Source organism: Sus scrofa, chromosome 8, assembly GCF_054392235.1.
Source record: "Sus scrofa isolate SSC_HxYL_T2T_F1_AM1 chromosome 8, Sscrofa_HxYL_maternal_Yorkshire_Landrace_v2.0, whole genome shotgun sequence".
NCBI lineage: Eukaryota > Metazoa > Chordata > Mammalia > Artiodactyla > Suidae > Sus > Sus scrofa.
The window spans coordinates 29,475,880-29,493,340 of NC_139390.1; the positions used below are offsets into that span (position 1 = coordinate 29,475,880).

General features: G+C 45.5%; 1 protein-coding gene and 1 non-coding gene across 14 annotated transcripts in view; one reads left to right on the forward strand and one right to left on the reverse strand.

Moving 5' to 3' along the window:
- Positions 1–17,461, forward strand: part of TBC1D1 (TBC1 domain family member 1) — a 219,571-nt gene that overhangs the window by 174,687 nt on the left and 27,423 nt on the right. For all 13 annotated transcript variants that reach the window (XR_014811898.1, NM_001444315.1, NM_001444316.1 and 10 more), the window contains 3 exon segments: positions 3,126–3,311; positions 9,108–9,269; positions 15,635–15,793. Coding sequence is in view for 12 of the 13 variants with exons in the window: in NM_001444315.1 (NP_001431244.1) it covers positions 3,126–3,311; positions 9,108–9,269; positions 15,635–15,793 (507 nt within the window). In the remaining variant the exon portion in view is untranslated.
- Positions 3,138–3,230, reverse strand: MIR9840 (microRNA mir-9840). The gene has a single exon (NR_128527.1). It is a non-coding gene; the product is annotated as a microRNA mir-9840 (primary transcript).

Genomic DNA, 17,461 nt, shown 5'->3' on the forward strand with positions numbered 1-17,461 from the left:
CCGACGTGCTGCTCTGACTGCTCCCTTGCTGCCGCATCAGCCCAGACAGCTCATTGGAATCACTTTTTGGGAACAAGACTCTCTTACAAACCTGCGGGAGTGTCACTACTTTCCAATATGAGATAAAGCAGAACTTGAATCGTAACTGCAGGGGTCCAGCAGAATTTTAACAGCCAAGATGATGAAAGAAAACAACAACAACAAAAAAAAGGGAAAGGGCTCAAGTGGAAGACTTCAAGCTGCAGAATAAGATTAAATAAAAATAGGGACTAAAATTCCTCTTGAGAAAGGGACTAAACTATGTCATGTTCAGTGATGAGTAATCCCAAGTACGAGGGGGTGGGGGGGAGGGGCCGGGGGGACTGATTGGTCCTCTTAAGTATTTTGCCAGAGAACATTTTTCAATATTTGATTTAAATCAGGACAGATTTGCATGATTTAAATTTTTTTTACTATTAAAATATTTATTGTCACAAATTTAGAAAGTACAGGAAATACGAAGAACAGCAAGCAACCCCAAACCAGGATCTACCTATCTCTTCTTTTATCCAGTAGTTATTTATGAAGCACCTGCTGGGTGCCTGGGACTGCTTGGTGCTGGACAAACCGTCGTTGATGAGGTGGCAGGGTTCCAGCCTTCTCAGAGCTTACAGTGTTGAGCAGCTAAATTTTGATATGTTCCCTTCCAGTACTTTTTTTGTGCCCTTAATGAATGTGTGATTACAAATGTAAAAGCTAACATTTGCTGTCTTCTTACTGTGTCTTGGACCCTGCTTTAGGTGGTTGGTATGATATGTATTAACTCAATCCCTTAACACTACTCTGAGGGAGTGCTGTTATGCCCACTTGACAGATTGGGAAATTGAGGCACAAAGAGTTCAAGCAACTTGCTGAAGATCACAAAATCAGTAAATGCAGAGTCTTGATTAAAACCCATGCAGCCTCACTCCAGAGCCTGACCTATTTATTAATCACTAGATCGTACTGCCTTTCATAATACTTATACAATTGAGATCACACTGTATAGACAATTTTGATTCCTATTTTTATATTAACTGTTAACAAGTGTGCATCCTGTTACATGTGTATCAGTTTTATTTCTTACTTCCAAAAGAATTAGAATTTTAATATACTCATTTGTTTAATAGGATCATAATTAAATAAGCATAAATAGAAATGTGATGATAGGTATTTAAATGCTTACAGAGATGGTAAGGTGTTCTTAATTGTCAATTTTTTTCTAATATTTTATTTTTATTTTATTTTATTTTTGGTCTTTTTTGCTATTTCTTGGGCTGCTCCCATGGCACATGGAGGTTCCCAGGCTAGAGGTCTAATTGGAGCTGTAGCTGCTGGCCTATGCCGGAGCCACAGCAATGTGGGATCCAAGCCGTGTCTGCAACCTGCACCACAACTCACGGCAACGCCGGATCGTTAACCCACTGAGCAAGGGCAGGGATCAAACCCGCAACCTCATGGTTCCTAGTCGGATTTGTTAACCACTGAGCCACGATGGGAACTCCTGTCAATTTTTTTAATCCTGTACTTTTAAGGGGAGTTTGGGACAAGGTATTTTAGGGAATTAAACACTTTGTAGCTTGTGCTTGATTATGAAGCAGGAAAACAAACCCAAATGAAGGTAATGAACAGTCAGTGGTGGTGACCATTCTGTAAATTAAGCATAACATGAAATTATGTTGGAGCTATTGAATGGAAGCGATTGTGTGTCGTCTCATGGGCAGTTGCGAGACTCAGGTTGCTGGCAAATGGCCTTTCACGGCACGTTAAGAATGCCTTATCGTTCCCACTGTGGCACAGTGGGTTAAGACACGTGGGTTGCTCAGAGGCATGGGTTTGATCCCAGGCCCCCACAGTGGGTTAAAAAGGATCTGGCGTAGGTCACAGCTGAGGCTCAGATTCAGTCCCTGGCCCAGAAACTTCCATATGCCTCGGGTATGACCATTAAAAAAAAATAAAATACAAAAGAATGTCTTGTGTCAGATGAGGCCCACTTGTGCAAGAACTTACACTAGCTCCTCACAGCTAGTTTCACGGTGAATCGCTGGGATGTTCTTCGTGCATGTCCGTCAGGTACTAGTGCGTCATAACGACGCCGTGTGCCAGCACACAGTGTCTGCAGCTGGGAGAGGTACAGATTCGTGAACTGTAAAGAGTTTTCAACTAAGAAATGGAAATGTGAAAATCGATGACATGGGAGACATTAGAATCGGAGGGCCATCTGGCCTGCAGGGGTGGCTACACAAAGCCTGAGCTTCTGCGTTACTAGGCATATTACTAGGCTGCTCTGCGCTGTAGTCTCCTTCAAGCTAACACGTGCCTTCTGGAGCTGGATCAGGATGAAATGAATCTGTCTTTATGAAACACCTGGCTTGGTGCCCAGCGCTTGGTAGAGGATCCATTAATGGTCACTGTTATTATTGGCTATTAAATAATTTTTAATCTTCTTTTACACCACCCAGTTTTATAACACAAGTGCTTAAAAAATGCGCATGAAGCCAGACCACTTGGGATCCAGCCTTGGCTCTACGCTTCCTGGCTGCAGGGCATCGGGCAGGGCACACCTTAAGGTAGTTGAGTGTTTAATAATTACACATAAAATCCTCAGAACAGTGGTACAGAGTGAGTACTGAGTGAATGTTTGCTGTTGTTATCAGTAATACAGTTGTTAACTCAGAAGATAAAATATTATACTTTAAAAAGTAGGTATCTTGTACCTACTCAGTTGCTGCGACTTTTGCTTACTATATGACGTATGATTTGTTTGGTGTTTGTGACTCAGGCGTAGTTTCTCAATGCATGTGAAAATTTGAATTTGGGGACTTCAACTCCCTGATGGCTCAGTGGGTTAAGGATCTAGCACTGTCACTTCTCTGGCTCAGGTCATTGCTGTGGTGCAGGTTCAGTCCCTGGCCTAGGAGCTTCTGCAGGCTGTGGGTGCAGCCACAAAAAAAAAAAAAAGGAAAAGAAAAGAAAAGAACTTGAATTTTAAATTTGGTGCTATCATTGTGTAATTGAATGAGCAGAATTTTCTGATTTGATAGGATGTTTAAAAATAAATTTTTATTGAAAAATGACCATTCCGAAATGTCCTTTTTCATCCCCAGATTATTCAGACCTGGGAGAGCTTCCCCCACGATCTCCTCTAGAGCCAGTTTGTGAAGATGGGCCCTTTGGCCCTGTCCCAGAGGAAAAGAAAAGGACATCTCGTGAGCTTCGAGAGCTGTGGCAAAAGGCCATTCTACAACAGATACTGCTGCTAAGGATGGAGAAGGAAAATCAGAAGCTGCAAGGTCGGTTTGCCACTTTTGATATTGAACAGGCCTGATGGTGAGTTAATTTGTCCTGACTCAGAAGTGGAGCACATTAGACAGAAGTGTGTTATTCTTAGAAAGAAAAGGAAAAAGCGAGGTACTCTAAAATGCTCATGTACGCACATACATATTAAATACCTGTTTGCTTTTTCAAAATAAGTTAATACCTCCTAATTTCTGGAGGTTTAATAATAATCTCACCAGCTGTATTAAATGAAATCTTCTGAGAGACATCCTTCAAATGTAAGCTTTAACTCTCTGAAAAGTGTTTTTTCTTCCCTCTCTCTCTCCCCCTGCTTTGTCCTCAGCTGTAGTCTGTGCCTGGGTGTTAGGTATGAACAGATCTTCTGTAAATCATTACAGTTCAAAACCCCACCTGTGCATTTGTAGCGAGTGGCAGGTAACCTGAAAAACAGACGACTAGGCTTCAAGTTAGCAGTACCCTACCTGTACCGATATTAGGGTTTTACGTGGACAGACGCATTTACTGCTGATGACGGCTCGCGAAGGCAGGTAGTAAGTAGCCTGAAGGGGAAACTAAGACTCAGAAGCCCAGGGTTATGTTAGTATCAAAGTAAGACGTGAACTTTGAAAGTTTAGACTTTGTTCATCTCCTGTTTCCATAGTCACTTGAAACAATAAATATTATTTTCAGAGTAGCTAAGAAGCTAAGTTTGATGTACCGTGGGTGGTATAATGCAAAGAGCACGGGTCTTGGGCTGTAGAGAGCTGCCTGGATGTAAAAGAAGGAGGCTTTTGATTGGGAAGTCTGAAGATTCTCTTTTAAAGGGAGGCTGTACATTCTTACCCGCTCCAGAGCGATTTTGGAATTAGAGTACATTTCATTGAACTTCCTCCTTGGCTGTAAACCTTCATCTTTTACTGTGGTGTTTGTATAGAGCTGAAAGTTAAGACACCAAATCTGATGAAGAAGGTTCATTGTCCAAAGAAGTATATCAGTCTTTGACCCAAACCAAGGAGTCAAATGCAAAGGAATAAGACCTTTTGATAGGACAGTAGTCGAGCAGTTGGAACAGTCTGGGTATGAGTGTAGCGAGCTCTCAGTTCACGGTGCTGACACTGAGGGAGACGCCGAGGGGGTGGCTCCGTGCGGCTGCTATGGAAGGGGGACGCTGTGGCAGGGAGCAGAGCTGAGAGCAGCGAGTGCTAAGTTTTCTTCCAACTCTGTTTTTCTCCCGTTTTCTTGTATGTTCTCGAAGGTAGTCCTGAAAGCAGATGTCTAAAAGAGATCTAATAGTGAGGGCATCACTGAGTTCCATCTGCTCAGGGACAGCATGGGTATGTTGATTGGGATTTTTGGTTGAAAAGCAAAAAGCCAATGATACGCATCACATAGGTCATAAGCCTTAATGCGTATCCTGGCCAGTCTTGCAGATGAGAGCCGCGGGAAATGCGTATCCTGGCCAGTCTTGCAGATGAGAGCCGCAGGAAATGCATATCCTGGCCGGTCTTGCAGATGAGAGCCTCGGGAAATCCGGGTGTGGTTGTGAAGTGGGAAGGATGCTGGCTGATTCCTTAGGAGTGTTGGGAGGAATTGAGACTATAATTGATGAGATGAGATCTGATTGCTACAGAAGCAGAGCTTTTGTAGAGCCTCGTAAATGATGACCAGGCAGAGTAGAGCAGACCGGAAAGCGTTTCCTCAGGTACCTGGAACACCTTGCCAGGGGTTGCGTGAGGTTTACTAGCCCTTGCCAGCATCCTCATTTGCTGCTTCTTCATTTCATCCTACAGGGTTCCATCCTGTGTGGTCTTTGATATTTACTATTTGAATTCATGTCTCTCCTTAGCTCTATAAAGTCCAACATATGTTTACTTTTGTGGCAGAAGCACAGCACACTTGCTAAATATCATTTAGGAAGTGTCATGTTGATGTATAAGTACCTATATGACTGAGAGAAATAATCACCAATAAGAGCCTGATGGTGAATTGCCTAAAAACATTGAGTAAATTTTGTTGGGGTGACATGGCTGGGGGAGGCACAGAACTTTCTCATTAAATACAGAAGCAAGATTTGACAAGAACCAAGTAGGAGTGTACTGGAGAGACAGTCATTCTTTCACATTTTAAAAAAAATTTTTAAAGGGAGGTTAATTACAGCCGGGAGGGGCTCTTGAAATTAATCAAAGGTTCAGGCTGAATTGTATGCTCTTTGGGAAAAATTAGAGGAACACACATGAGGAGGTTCTTCCTATGGACAAGCCTTTCCCCTGGCTTTTGAATATACGGATCAGTTATTTATTACTATCTTGGGAGCACTGCATTCAAGAAATTACCAAACCACGTCATCCAAATCCACTTCACTTCACTTTGCTGTAGACAGTTGGAAGCTGAGTTGTGATTTCCTCAAGGATAAACAGCTGATCTTCAGTAGAGTTGGGACTGAAATGCAAGGCTCTGTTGCGGGCCCTCCGCCCTCCACGAGGCCGTCCCCTGCTCTAGGTGAAGACAGAGCAGCGGATGCAGGACAGCAGGGCTGACTCACCACAGCCTGCTGGTTTTGGTCCGTGCCGTGTTGATTATTGGGCTGATTTATATGATTTCATGTTGCTGATACTACATCTGCATAATGATAACACATTGAATTTTGAATTTTAATTGAACTATAATTGAAAATATTTTTGAAAGATTTTCCCTGGTTAAACAAAATACTACATATTGATTATAAAAAATGTTAGAATTTTGGAGTTCCCGTTGTGGCTTAGCGGTAACAAACCCAACTGGTATCCATGAGGATATGGGTTTGGTCCCTGGCCTTCCTCAGTGGGTTAAGGATCCAGCGTTACCCTGAGCTGTGGTGTAGGTCACAGATGCCACTCGGATCTGCTCGAATTGGTGTTACTGTGGCTGTGGTATAGGCTGGCAGCTGCAGTTCCCTAGCCTGGGAACTTATGTATGCTGTAGATGCGACTGTAAAAGAGAGAAAAAAAATTAGATATTGAGTGCAGTTTTTCTAAAATCTCTACAAGTTTGAGGCTCCCAGCCCTTAGCGTTCCCTTTCTAAGATTTCAAGAGATGGGGGCAGGTAGAGGAGCATTTGGTCTGTGAAGGCAGTTGCTCATGGAGCAGAACCAGGGACAGGCAGCCACAGCCTACCCTATGCAGTGGCAGCATCAGACCTGAACATTTGTAGTCCAGAGTCAGGGTAGCTCACATCCATGTTACATGGTGATTAGATGACTCTTGTGCAAAGTTATATTTTGACCTCGTTTAGTCCTGGTTTCTCCTGGCCCCAGAAACTCAAACATGGGTATGCTAGACCTATGTTTAATTTTGTAAATAGTTTGCTCTTGTACCTGAAGTTCTTGCCTCAGAGCCGTGATGTTTGTTGGGTCTTTGTACCATTTGTTTGGGTTGATAAGGCATTTTGGAGGCCACTGATTTTAGGGAGCAGTTTGTCAGAATACTAAAACAGAAGGATGTTGCTTGGGCCAACAGCAAAATACATAGCTTAAGGCTTTTCAAAAGCTGCATCTTCTGGCCAGATATTCCTGTTCTGTTGACGTCATATCTTCTTGCTGCCTCTTGTTGCTTGCTGGGCTGTTTAATGTATACAGACATGCTCACAGTGGAATTCACTGCCAGAGCAATGTTTGTTGGCACTGAGAGTCCAGGGCTGCTTGCAGTCACTGTTTGGCAGGGCTGGTCCCGAACCTGATGTGCCGCAAGGGTTAGCTCAGCTCAAATGGCCTCTATTGTGTGTTCTTATAGCCAAGAGCAATCTAGGCTTGACATAAAAAAAAAAAAAAAAAAAAATTGAACTCCACAGACGTAGGGAATAATTTAGCAGGACCTTGAAAATGTATTCTTCAAAGAAAGAAGGAGAAGAATAAAGATAGAAGATGAAAAAAATCATAGAAGATAAGAAGGAGGCAGCAGAAGGCCTAGAGTCTCTTGGCTGCCCGCCAGCTAGTAAATAACCTTGGGAGAGTCTCTTACTCACTTTGAACTTGAGTTTCTGTGTCTGTGATGTGAGAGGCTGGACAAGGCATCTCTGCAAACCTTTTCAGGGCCATCTTTTGATGCATTTATATGTGCCGGCAGGTACTGAGTCATTTAAGTACCGAATCCATGCATAAAATGAATAAAATCTTACTATTTGGTTAGCGTAAGCCAGATTACTTGAGTTATTAGCATTTGCTCAAGTTTTAATGCAAAAAAGAAAATATTTTATGTTATCAGCGCTTACTTTGTAAAGCAACATTATTTAGATTTTTTGTTTTTATATTTTTCATAATTTGTGGAGCACTCTAATTAATAGACATTTTGTAGATGCTTTGTATATTTCATCTCACTTAATCCTCACAGAAGCAACTCAATGAAATAGCTGTAATTCCTGTTTAAAATCATTTAACTTCTTGCCTTACACCGGGGCCCTGGGCACCGTAAGGAGCCCGTTCAGCTTCAGTCTCCTCCAGAATAAAGTTGGGGCAGGGGGAGAACTGGCTTGTGAGAGGTGTGCTGTGACTTACCAACATGTGTAGCCTAGAGGACTAAGAACAGCTCTGTGCCAATAAACAACTTATATGCAGTGGACAAACTTCTTGAAAGATGCAGTTTATGAAAACTTAACCAGGAAAAAAAAGATACGATAGGCCCTATGTCCATTAAAGAGAAAATTTGGTTTGAAAATCTTTGACTCAAAGAAAACTCTAGGTCTCAGTAGCTCCACTGGATTCTCTCAAACATTTAGGGCCCCTAATTGATGCCTAGTCTCAGAAAAAAAATGTGTAATTAATAACTGCAAGCTCTTCTGCCTGGTGGAGAAAGGCAAGTTGTCAGGCCCCTTCTGCCTCCTCTTAGGCCTTGGGGGGTGAGGGTCAGGGACTCAGTCTTCTCATCCAAAAAACCTGCCTCGTTAAGTGTCATTAAGATCAAGTGTTACTCAATAGACTGTAGTTGAGACATACAGTATTTTTGTTTATTATTATCATAAAGACGGGTTTATCAGCCCTGCTGAAGTCTGTGTATTGGCCTGTGCTTAGCTATGTAGCCTAGCTGCTCTTCTAACAAGCTCTCAGTCTAGATCTGAAGTGTGATGTGGCATGGGTTTGGGGGCTGACCACATCACGACTGTGTCTAAGTAGGGTTTAGTGGGTTTAGGTGGGAGTGATGTGGTCAGTTTCCATCCTTAGAATGGTCAGTTTACACTTTTCCTTTATTGATTTTCCCTCCTGGTTTGTTAACTGAGATAGAATTCCCCTTATTGCAGCTGTAACCTGAATACGGTTGGGAGGAAATAATAGCTGTCTTCATGCGTTTGAGGAGATGCCATATGAAAATGGTAGATTTATTCTGCTCAGCCCCAGGCAGCAGAAACACAACTAAAGGTAGAAGCTACTTGAAGGAGGTTTGGCTGAAAACAAGGAACTGTCCTTGGAGAGCCTCTCCTAGCTTAGATAAGGTCGTGAGATCCTATGGTGCCAGGTGCTGGGAAATCAGACACAGTTCCTGCCCTTGCGATGTTGATAGTTAATAGGGCAGCTGTGCGATGGATAGGGTTGGACAGGTATGGGATGCGTTTTAGCAGTCGAGCCAACAGAATCCACTGGGGTGAAGGAATAAGAGGAATCAAGGATACGTCCTAGGTGTTTAGTTTCGAAAATCGGGAAAGCGGTTGGGGCAGGAGCAGTGTCTAACTTGGACCTGTTAAGCTGGCTGTAGCTGCTCGACCTCTCAGCCGTGGTTGTGAAATGGGAGACGTGCAGCCGTAGTGTTTGTTCTCTAATGTGCTCTTACATTGCCTGTTCTAGCCTCTGAGAATGATCTGCTGAACAAGCGCCTAAAGCTTGATTATGAAGAAATCACTCCTTGTCTTAAAGAAGTAACTACAGTGTGGGAAAAGATGCTTAGCACTCCAGGAAGATCAAAAATTAAGTTTGACATGGAAAAAATGCACTCGGCTGTTGGGCAAGGTAAGCTTAGCTGGGAGTCAGTCCCGCCACCCTCACCCCTCGTCAATGACTGGGAGGAGGTACAGAATGAAAACATTTTGGAAGCCCGGTTTCAGTGGCCATCTCCTATTTATCATGTCTTTACCTCACCTGTTTCCAGATGTCTTAGGTAATTGATGTGTCACCTTTTGTGATTCCTCTTAATTAAATTAATTAAAATTCCCAGAAAACCAGGAAACAGAAAGAAGACAAAGGAAAGCCAAAGGGCTTAGCTGCCTACAAACTGGTGAAGATGTGACGATACATGAGTTAAATAGTAAACTGACAGCAAACTGTCTGGCTTCCCCCTGGGTGCTCTCGAGAGACAATGTAGTGTCCGCACAGACTCCAGGCAGGTGGTCTCCGGGTTGGATTCCAGTTTCGCCAGTTCCTTTGCAGTGCGATCTCAGGCACGTGGCGTAACCTCTCTGAGCCTCACTTTGCACGTGGGAGAGACGTGGGTGACGGCAGCGGCTGTTGTGAGGAGCACACATGCCACAGATGTCTGCTGGGCTGAAAGGCTTTGGAAGGTGGGCAGGACGTGCTGCTGTTTTCAGTGTGGTCTACGGAGTGGGTTCTAGTCCAAATAGTTATCGATCTGAGGTAAGCGCAGGACTTGAGAGTAAGCATCTAGAAAGTTCTCCAGCGATTTGACAGTGATCCTAATGAAAAAAATGTGAACTTTTCATGTTCTGTCCGTCTTTTTTTCCCCATTTCATTCTTCTGTTTCATTTTTACCTTATGTTTTATCAAAGCATCAGTAGTGGAATAGAATATTTAAAAAGAAAAAAAAAATAAAAAGAAGAAAATATTACAGATAGTTTGACACCGTTTTAGAGCTTAATGATTGTCCTTCATGGACTGTTAGTGTTTAAGTAAAAGAAAACCATTTCTTAAAAAGTGTAGTAGTGTCTGCTGGCAAGATGGGAAGCTTTCTTAGTCTGATCTAGTTCAAGTGCTACTGACTTCTGGTCCATCTAGGCCTGAATAAGCAGGTGTTTAGAATAAGAGATACAGGAGTTCCCATCACGGCTCAGTCGAAACGAATCTGACTAGCGTCCATGAGGATTCAGGTTTGATCTCTGGCCTCGCTCAGTGGGTTAAGGATCTGGCGTTGCCGTGGGCTGTGGTGTAGGTTGCAGGCATGGCTTGGATCTGGCATTGCTGTGGCTGGGGTGTGGGCTGATGTGGGTTTGACCCCTGGCCTAGCAACCTCCTTATGCTATGGGTGTGGCCCTAAAAAGCCCCCCCCCAAAATAAGAAAAAAAAAATAAGAGGTACAAACATATACACATCCTATGATTATCTCCTGACTTGATCAGTAGTTCAGTGGACAAAGTTACACAAGCAGTATTTGTCTCCAAGAGGAAATGGAACAAAGTAGTTTTTTTACTGTGGTTTATTAGGTGTTAATTAACCTTTATTTGCATTTTGATAGCATCAATTTTAGTAATAGTGTATGTAGTTACCACTAGTTACCACTTTCCCCTTTCTATAGGGAAGGAAATTTGGACCCAGAGATGTTGAGGAGTGGGCCCAGGGCCACAGAGCTGGTCACACCCCAGACTGCTAGAGTTGTAGCCACCCTCAGGCGCTGCCTGAGGGTGAGCTGGGCCTCAGCAGTGCTGTTCTTCGAGACCGGCAATGTGGTGGGATGCCAAGACTCAGGTGCTGAATTGGCCAGCAGCTCCCAGTGTGACCTTTGGCAGGTGTCCTCTGCCTCCTGGGCTCAGGCCTCCAGCCTCCAGGCTGGTAGAAGATGAGGTGTGGACCCACAGAGAACCTCCCAGAACTTTTCCAGTTCTCACGTTCTTTGTGGTTGCTGGAGGCTGACCATGGCACCAGGTAGCCCCAGATCGCTGTTCTGAAAAAGAAGAAAGCAGAGGAAAGAATGAGTCTGCCTTCCCCTCTTCACTGTTAACTAGACGATGGTCTTCAGGTGGCTGGACTTCTTCTCAGGGTAAAGTGCATGTGGCTGTGACGGCTGTTCCAAATGTTTGAGCTCCTTAGGAGCCTGGCACCTGATTACGTGTGGGTTTTCATCACGCGCCTGTGGGGGGACTGAATGGAAGTGCTCTAGGCATTGGGGCCTGCGTAGTGTAGCCGGGGCTAGAGAACCGGACAGTTTATATACGGAGATAAACCAAGGCTAACCTGCCGTTTCCTCGTGCGTCCCCAGACATCGTCACATCACTTTGTGGCAGGGACTTTGTATCTCTGACTATAAAAGAAGCTTTGTCAATCATTCAGTTGGTTTCAGTATGTAAGATTTAACAACTCCAAACAAATGATCGCAGTCCATCTCAGCTCAGCGTTGGAATGAGATCAAATCAGAACTGCACCTTTGACTTTTCCAAGCCCTTGAAAGAGAAGATAGACCTTGTGTGGGTAACAAGGCCTCTCCTTTTAATGATCTAAAGACCTCTTAGTGACGGAAATAAAGAGATTTATAAGCTTCCCAAGTTAGTTAGATTAGGAGTGGCAGGATTTTAGGATGTCAACTTAGGAGAAGGAAGAATAATTCTAGGGAATTTTAAATAATTCAGAGTCCACTTTGGCTTAAATGATTTCTCTAAAGATATCAAGCTAGAGCTTTATAAACTGGAGCATACTCTCCTAGGAATGGGATTGCAAGGAGGCTGCCTGAGTCGTTGGTGATACGGACCAGATGCAGACTCTGCTGCTTACCTTTGACCCATCACTGCCATGTCTAGAAACCCATTCTAGAAATTAATCAGTCAAAAATATACCGTAGAGAGAAGAATGCTTATTGTGGCACTGTTTAATAGCCAAAAAATAAAGCAGGATCCCCCCCCAAACCCCAACCATGTGATCACACCCCGTCATATTCCTTGAAAATGACACAGATTTGTATTGGCTGGTGTAAAAGATGTCTGAGGCCAGTCGTTAAGTGAGAGAGGACCGCCTCACCTCGTGTACAGCTGTGTGTCCGTGTGTACGTGCAGAAAGGTATGTCCCGTGTTTGCTGATACCGGAGCTGAAGCAGGATGGCTGTACATCTGGTTGCCCGGCGTATCCCTGCTTTATAGCCTGTCCACGTGTGATAATGAATAGTCTTCCTCCCCTTCACTTTCTGAAACTTCCTGCTTTGGGTGGTGAATTACATGTTCCCTCTAGTTATGGGTGGTTTTTCACTTGCTTCTTTATGCGTTTTCAGAAGGTTAATTTGCCCCCCCCCCATTTAAATAGTATGCAGACCTTACTTTTTTTTTTTTTTTTTTTTTTTGGGTCTTTTTGCTATTTCTTGGGCCTCTCCTGCGGCATATGGAGGTTCCCAGGCTAGGGGGCTAATCGGAGCTGTAGCCACCAGCCTACGCCAGAGCCACAGCAACTCGGGATCCAAGCCGCGTCTGCAACCTACACCACAGCTCACAGCAACACCGGATCGTTAACCCACTGAGCAAGGGCAGGGACCGAACCCGCAACAAATTCCTAGTCGGATTTGTTAACCACTGCGCCACGATGGGAACTCCAAGACCTTACTTTTAAACTCAGTAAAGATTGAAAGGTATTTACATCTGGGGGAGGGTGGTCTCCTGCCTGCAGGCCCCCAGTCCACTGGGGGGTGGGGGTGGGGGTGGGGGTCAGGAGCAGAGGTGAAACAGAGCATGGAAAAGGGTGTTCCCCATCATTCTTAGCAAAAACATTGGCTCTGATTTGCATGACCCTGTGTTTTAAAATAAAAAATCTAAGCTTTCTCTTAAATACCAGAATATGTGGTACTGTCCAGTGACAGCCAGTATTCTTTTCCTCCTACAGATAAAAGTTTGATAAGATAATGGGAATGATTTAGTAAAAAGGGAAAATTGGTCATGTCATAACTTGGGAAAATTTCCCAGTTTGAAAAAAAAAGTAGTTTGTGAAAAGCCCCACTATAAATCACTGAACATGCTGACAGTTTTTTAGCTCGCATTTTCTTCTTATATGGTGTGAAGTTTTTTGTATGTGTCCACGTATACCCCTCCCCCCGCCCCAAGATACCTCTCTGAGCAGGAGTAGAAAGGAGAAAAGAAATAGAATCATATAAAGAGGCAGCTAGCAGTGCGTATTAGTTTCCTGTTGCTGCTGTAACAAATGATCACAAAATTAGTGGCTAAAACAGCAGAAAAATTTCCCTCCCAGTTCTGGAGGCCAGAGTCTGAAGTCAGAGTGCAGGCAGGGCTGCACTTGGCCCGTTCCAGCTTCTGGTGGGTTGGCATTTCTCACCTCGGGCTACATCGCTTCAGTCTCTGCCTCCAACGGGCACCTCCCCTGCTCCTCTCCTCCGCTGCGTGAATCTTAGGAAGATATTGTCACCGGATCTAGGGCGCCTTGGATCATCCAGGGGGATGATCTCATTTCAGGATCTTTGTCTAACTTAATCATAATCCTCAAAAACTCTTTTCCAATGAAATAACATTCACAGCTTCTGGTAATTAGGACATGGAAATAGCTTTTTGGAGGTCACTATTGAACCCACTACACAAGGCCGTCCAGTTAACTCCTAGATAAACATTCAGAGAAAGCGTGGGATGTGGTCACAGTTACATGTGGCCCTGTCTTTCTCCCACAGGGTAAAACCAAATTACTCACTGTACTGTAAGTATCTCCGAGAGGTGGCTGAGTGGTGCTTTCTAAACAGTTCCTATGGATCTGAAGTAAATGAAAGTGATTCAACTCCACAAATGATTATTTTAGTAATTGCCAGTAGGAACATGAGCTATTTCCCCAGTTCCCATCTGAGCAGCAGCTTGTCCGACAGTGAGACCTTTAGAAGATGGCAGTCCCTTTTCCTGGGCTGCCGCCAGCTAGCTGGGTGGTCTCTTCTCGGCAAGGGGCCTCTGTCTCCTCTTCTTTATCTTTACCGGGGACCCTCCGCAGGCTGTGGGGATGATGGAAAGAGGTCAGAATGCTGAAGGCGCCTGTCACCTCGCAGGGAGTGTTCGCTGCTGCTCTTCCCAGAGTAGGGCTGCTCTCGGTGCCAGTGACAGGGACGCCGGCAGATGACCTGCCAAGGGGCAGGCTTTCCGAGCGAGCGGCAGGGAGGTACACACAGTGCTCACATCTTTTTCTGGATGGAAAGAAAAGATTAAACCCTGCTTCGGAGGCTCCTTTTCCCTGAAGAGAGCTCTTCTCAGAGATGAGAAGGGTTTGGAGTCTCTTTCTCCTGTTTTCTCTGTCTCCCCATTTCCACATCTGGGCCTTGAAACAGTGGAATCTTGAACCCAAGACTTCTGATTCAGACCCTTCACTTTTTCTAAGGAGGTTTGTCCTATTTAACATTGTTGACTTTAAGAGAACTTTTCTTAGTTTAAGACTTTTTTTTTGGCTGCCCCCATGGCATATGGAAGTTCCCAGGCCAGGGATCCAACTCAGGCTACAGCTGTGACCTGCCAGATCCTTAAGCTCCTGTGCCGGGCTGGGGGTCAAACCTGCGCTGCCATAGAAATGCCAGATCCTTAACCCACTACCGCACCGCAGTGGGAACTTTCCTAGACAACATTTTAAAATTACTCTAATGGCATCTAAAACATTAGGTAGAGGCTCTTAGATAATTTTTCTTATTTTTAGGTCCATACTGCCTGCCCACCAGGCATGTTCATGCAGGCCACCCTCTGTCCAACCTCGGGCCCCTTCCTCCAGCCCATCCTTCCAGAAAGATGTCTCATCAGTGTCCCAGAACCTTGGCGTTGGTTCAGCTACTCCTTCCCCAGCTGCAAACATCCAGTGCTTTCCTCCAGCTGCCAAATGAAGGGCAGGTTTCTTGCCCTCAGTTTTGCCTCTAGCAAAGCCCTGCCAGCCTGACTGCCACCTGCTCCCTCCTGCAGGCACCCTGTGCCGAGGTCCACGGAAACACTCACAAGTTCCTTTCCTCTGCCTCGTCCCCTCTCTTCGTCCCCCTGCTCTTGAGTCTTGGCACAATTGAAGGAGTCCAGGAAACCTTGATCTCCATCCTTCAGCCTCACCTCACTTGCTTCCAGCCCTTCTCAGAGATGGCATCTTGCCCTGCAGTTTCACATGCTTGCACTTATTCCCCTAGGATGTTATTAATTGGTACCAGATAGGGTCTCATGGCCATAGTCATCAGTTTACTTCCGCTCTAGCGCAGTCTGAACATGGTACATATACGTTTGAAAGATGGGAGGAGGCTCAGAGGAGGCGGGGCGAGAACGGCGTGGTGCGGGGGAAGGAAGGGAGCAAAGAGGACGGACTTGTGGCTGCTTTACTGCCCTCTCTGAGCTGTCCATTCATCATTTTGGAGCGAGAAGTTGGACCAATGGACTGAAACACAGCTGTTTCCATGATTAAGTTGTGTTCTGTACACGAAGTCTCTCTCTCTCGTGCAGGTGTGCCACGACATCACCGGGGTGAAATCTGGAAATTCCTAGCAGAGCAATACCACCTGAAACACCAGTTTCCCAGCAAACAGCAGCCCAAGGACACGCCGTACAAAGAACTCTTAAAACAGCTCACCTCCCAGCAACACGCAATTCTCATCGACCTCGGTAAGCCTGCCGTGGACTTGGCGTGGAAATGGAGGTTTCAGTCACTCACTTGACAAAGCAGAAGAGACTCTCTGAGTTATTTAGGGATCTCTCTTTCAGCTTAGCAATCAGAATTTGCTCCTGAGACTTTGAATTAGCAAAGCCCTGGAGTAATCCCAGATGTCTTCTCAGATATAGAAAAATCTCCCTCTGTGCCTTGTCAGCCCCCCAGCATGGGGGTGGGGGTGGGGATCGTGGCAGCTCTATTTCAGTGATTCAGATATTGATGAGAGGTTTTATGGTCCATGGAGGAATGTCCTGGAAATGCGCTGGTCAGAGTCGAGGCTGCTTTTAATTACAGGAGCCACACCCTAGTCTTGAGGGTTTTCAAACAGGATTTACTAGAAAAGCAGTTTGTGAGTGTGCCTTGGGTGATTTTATTTTGGAAGCCCCAGGAGGCACCTTGTCTCTGGAACAGTTTTTTTTTTTTGTTTTTTTTTTTTTTTTGTCTTTTTGCCATTTCCAATGGCATATGGAGGTTCCCAGGCTAGGAGTTGAATCAGAGCCGTAGCCGCCGGCCTACACCAGAGCCACAGCAACGCCGCGTCTGCAACCTACACCACAGCTCAGGGCAACGCTGGATCCTTAACCCACTGAGCAAGGGCAGGGACCAAACCCGCAACCTCATGGTCCCTAGTCAGATTCGTTAACCACTGCGCCACAACAGGAACTTCCTGGAACAGTTTTAAGAAGCTAAAGTGGAAGCAGTGTATTGGCTCATTTGCAGCTGCCGCAGTGGGGAATTTGTGGAGTTAGGGTGTGATCGTGGTGACAGGAGCCCTTCTGTGTTGTCAGTGGCCCCATGGGGACAGGGGTGGGGAGTGGGACATCCTCCCTGCCCGCCCCCTCCACAAGGGCTGGAGCCCCAAGGGCCCCAGGTGACAGGGCTCAGCAGCATCCACCCTGGGCTCCCTGATCAGTGCTTGGGCCCCACGGCGGCCCGGCTCTTGGAGGTCCCTGCAGCACTGCCGCCAGGAGGGCAGGAGGAAATTTTCAGTCACTGGAGGTGTGAGCCACGCAGGCAGTACCGGGCTCCACTCTCCAGCCGCGCAGCAGAGCAGCAGGTGGGTCACAGTTTAGGGCTAAGCTGAGAAACTGTCCCTGAGCAATGGCCTCTTTTCCCACCCTCAGGCCGGGTTAGGCGCCTCCGCTAAGCCTTTCTGTCCCACCCCACGCCCTCCCTCATCATACTTATCGCATCTATTATTATTACAATTATCATTATTATTTAAGCTTTACCTTGGGCCACAGGTTGTGTGAAGTTACTTAAACTACTTTCTTTAACCCTCACAACGTGACCAGGGAGACGTTGTTCTGTCCTTGTTTGGAGTTGGAATACTGATATGCAGAGAAGTTAAGTTACTTGCCCAAAGGGACACAGCCGGTGTGCTGCTGAGCTCTGTGACTCCAGGCCTGTGCTCTTAACCCCACCCCCACTCTCTCTGGCCCCCCACTCTCTCCCACTGCTGTCTCAGACATGCGGCCGTGCCTCTTTATTGCCTTTCTCCTGATAGGAGGCAGCCTCCCCTCTGTGGGTTAGAATCGGGCTGTTTGCCATTGTACCCCAGCTCCTAGGACAGAACATGTCACATAGTAGATGCTTAATAAATCTCTTAATGTTGACTATGC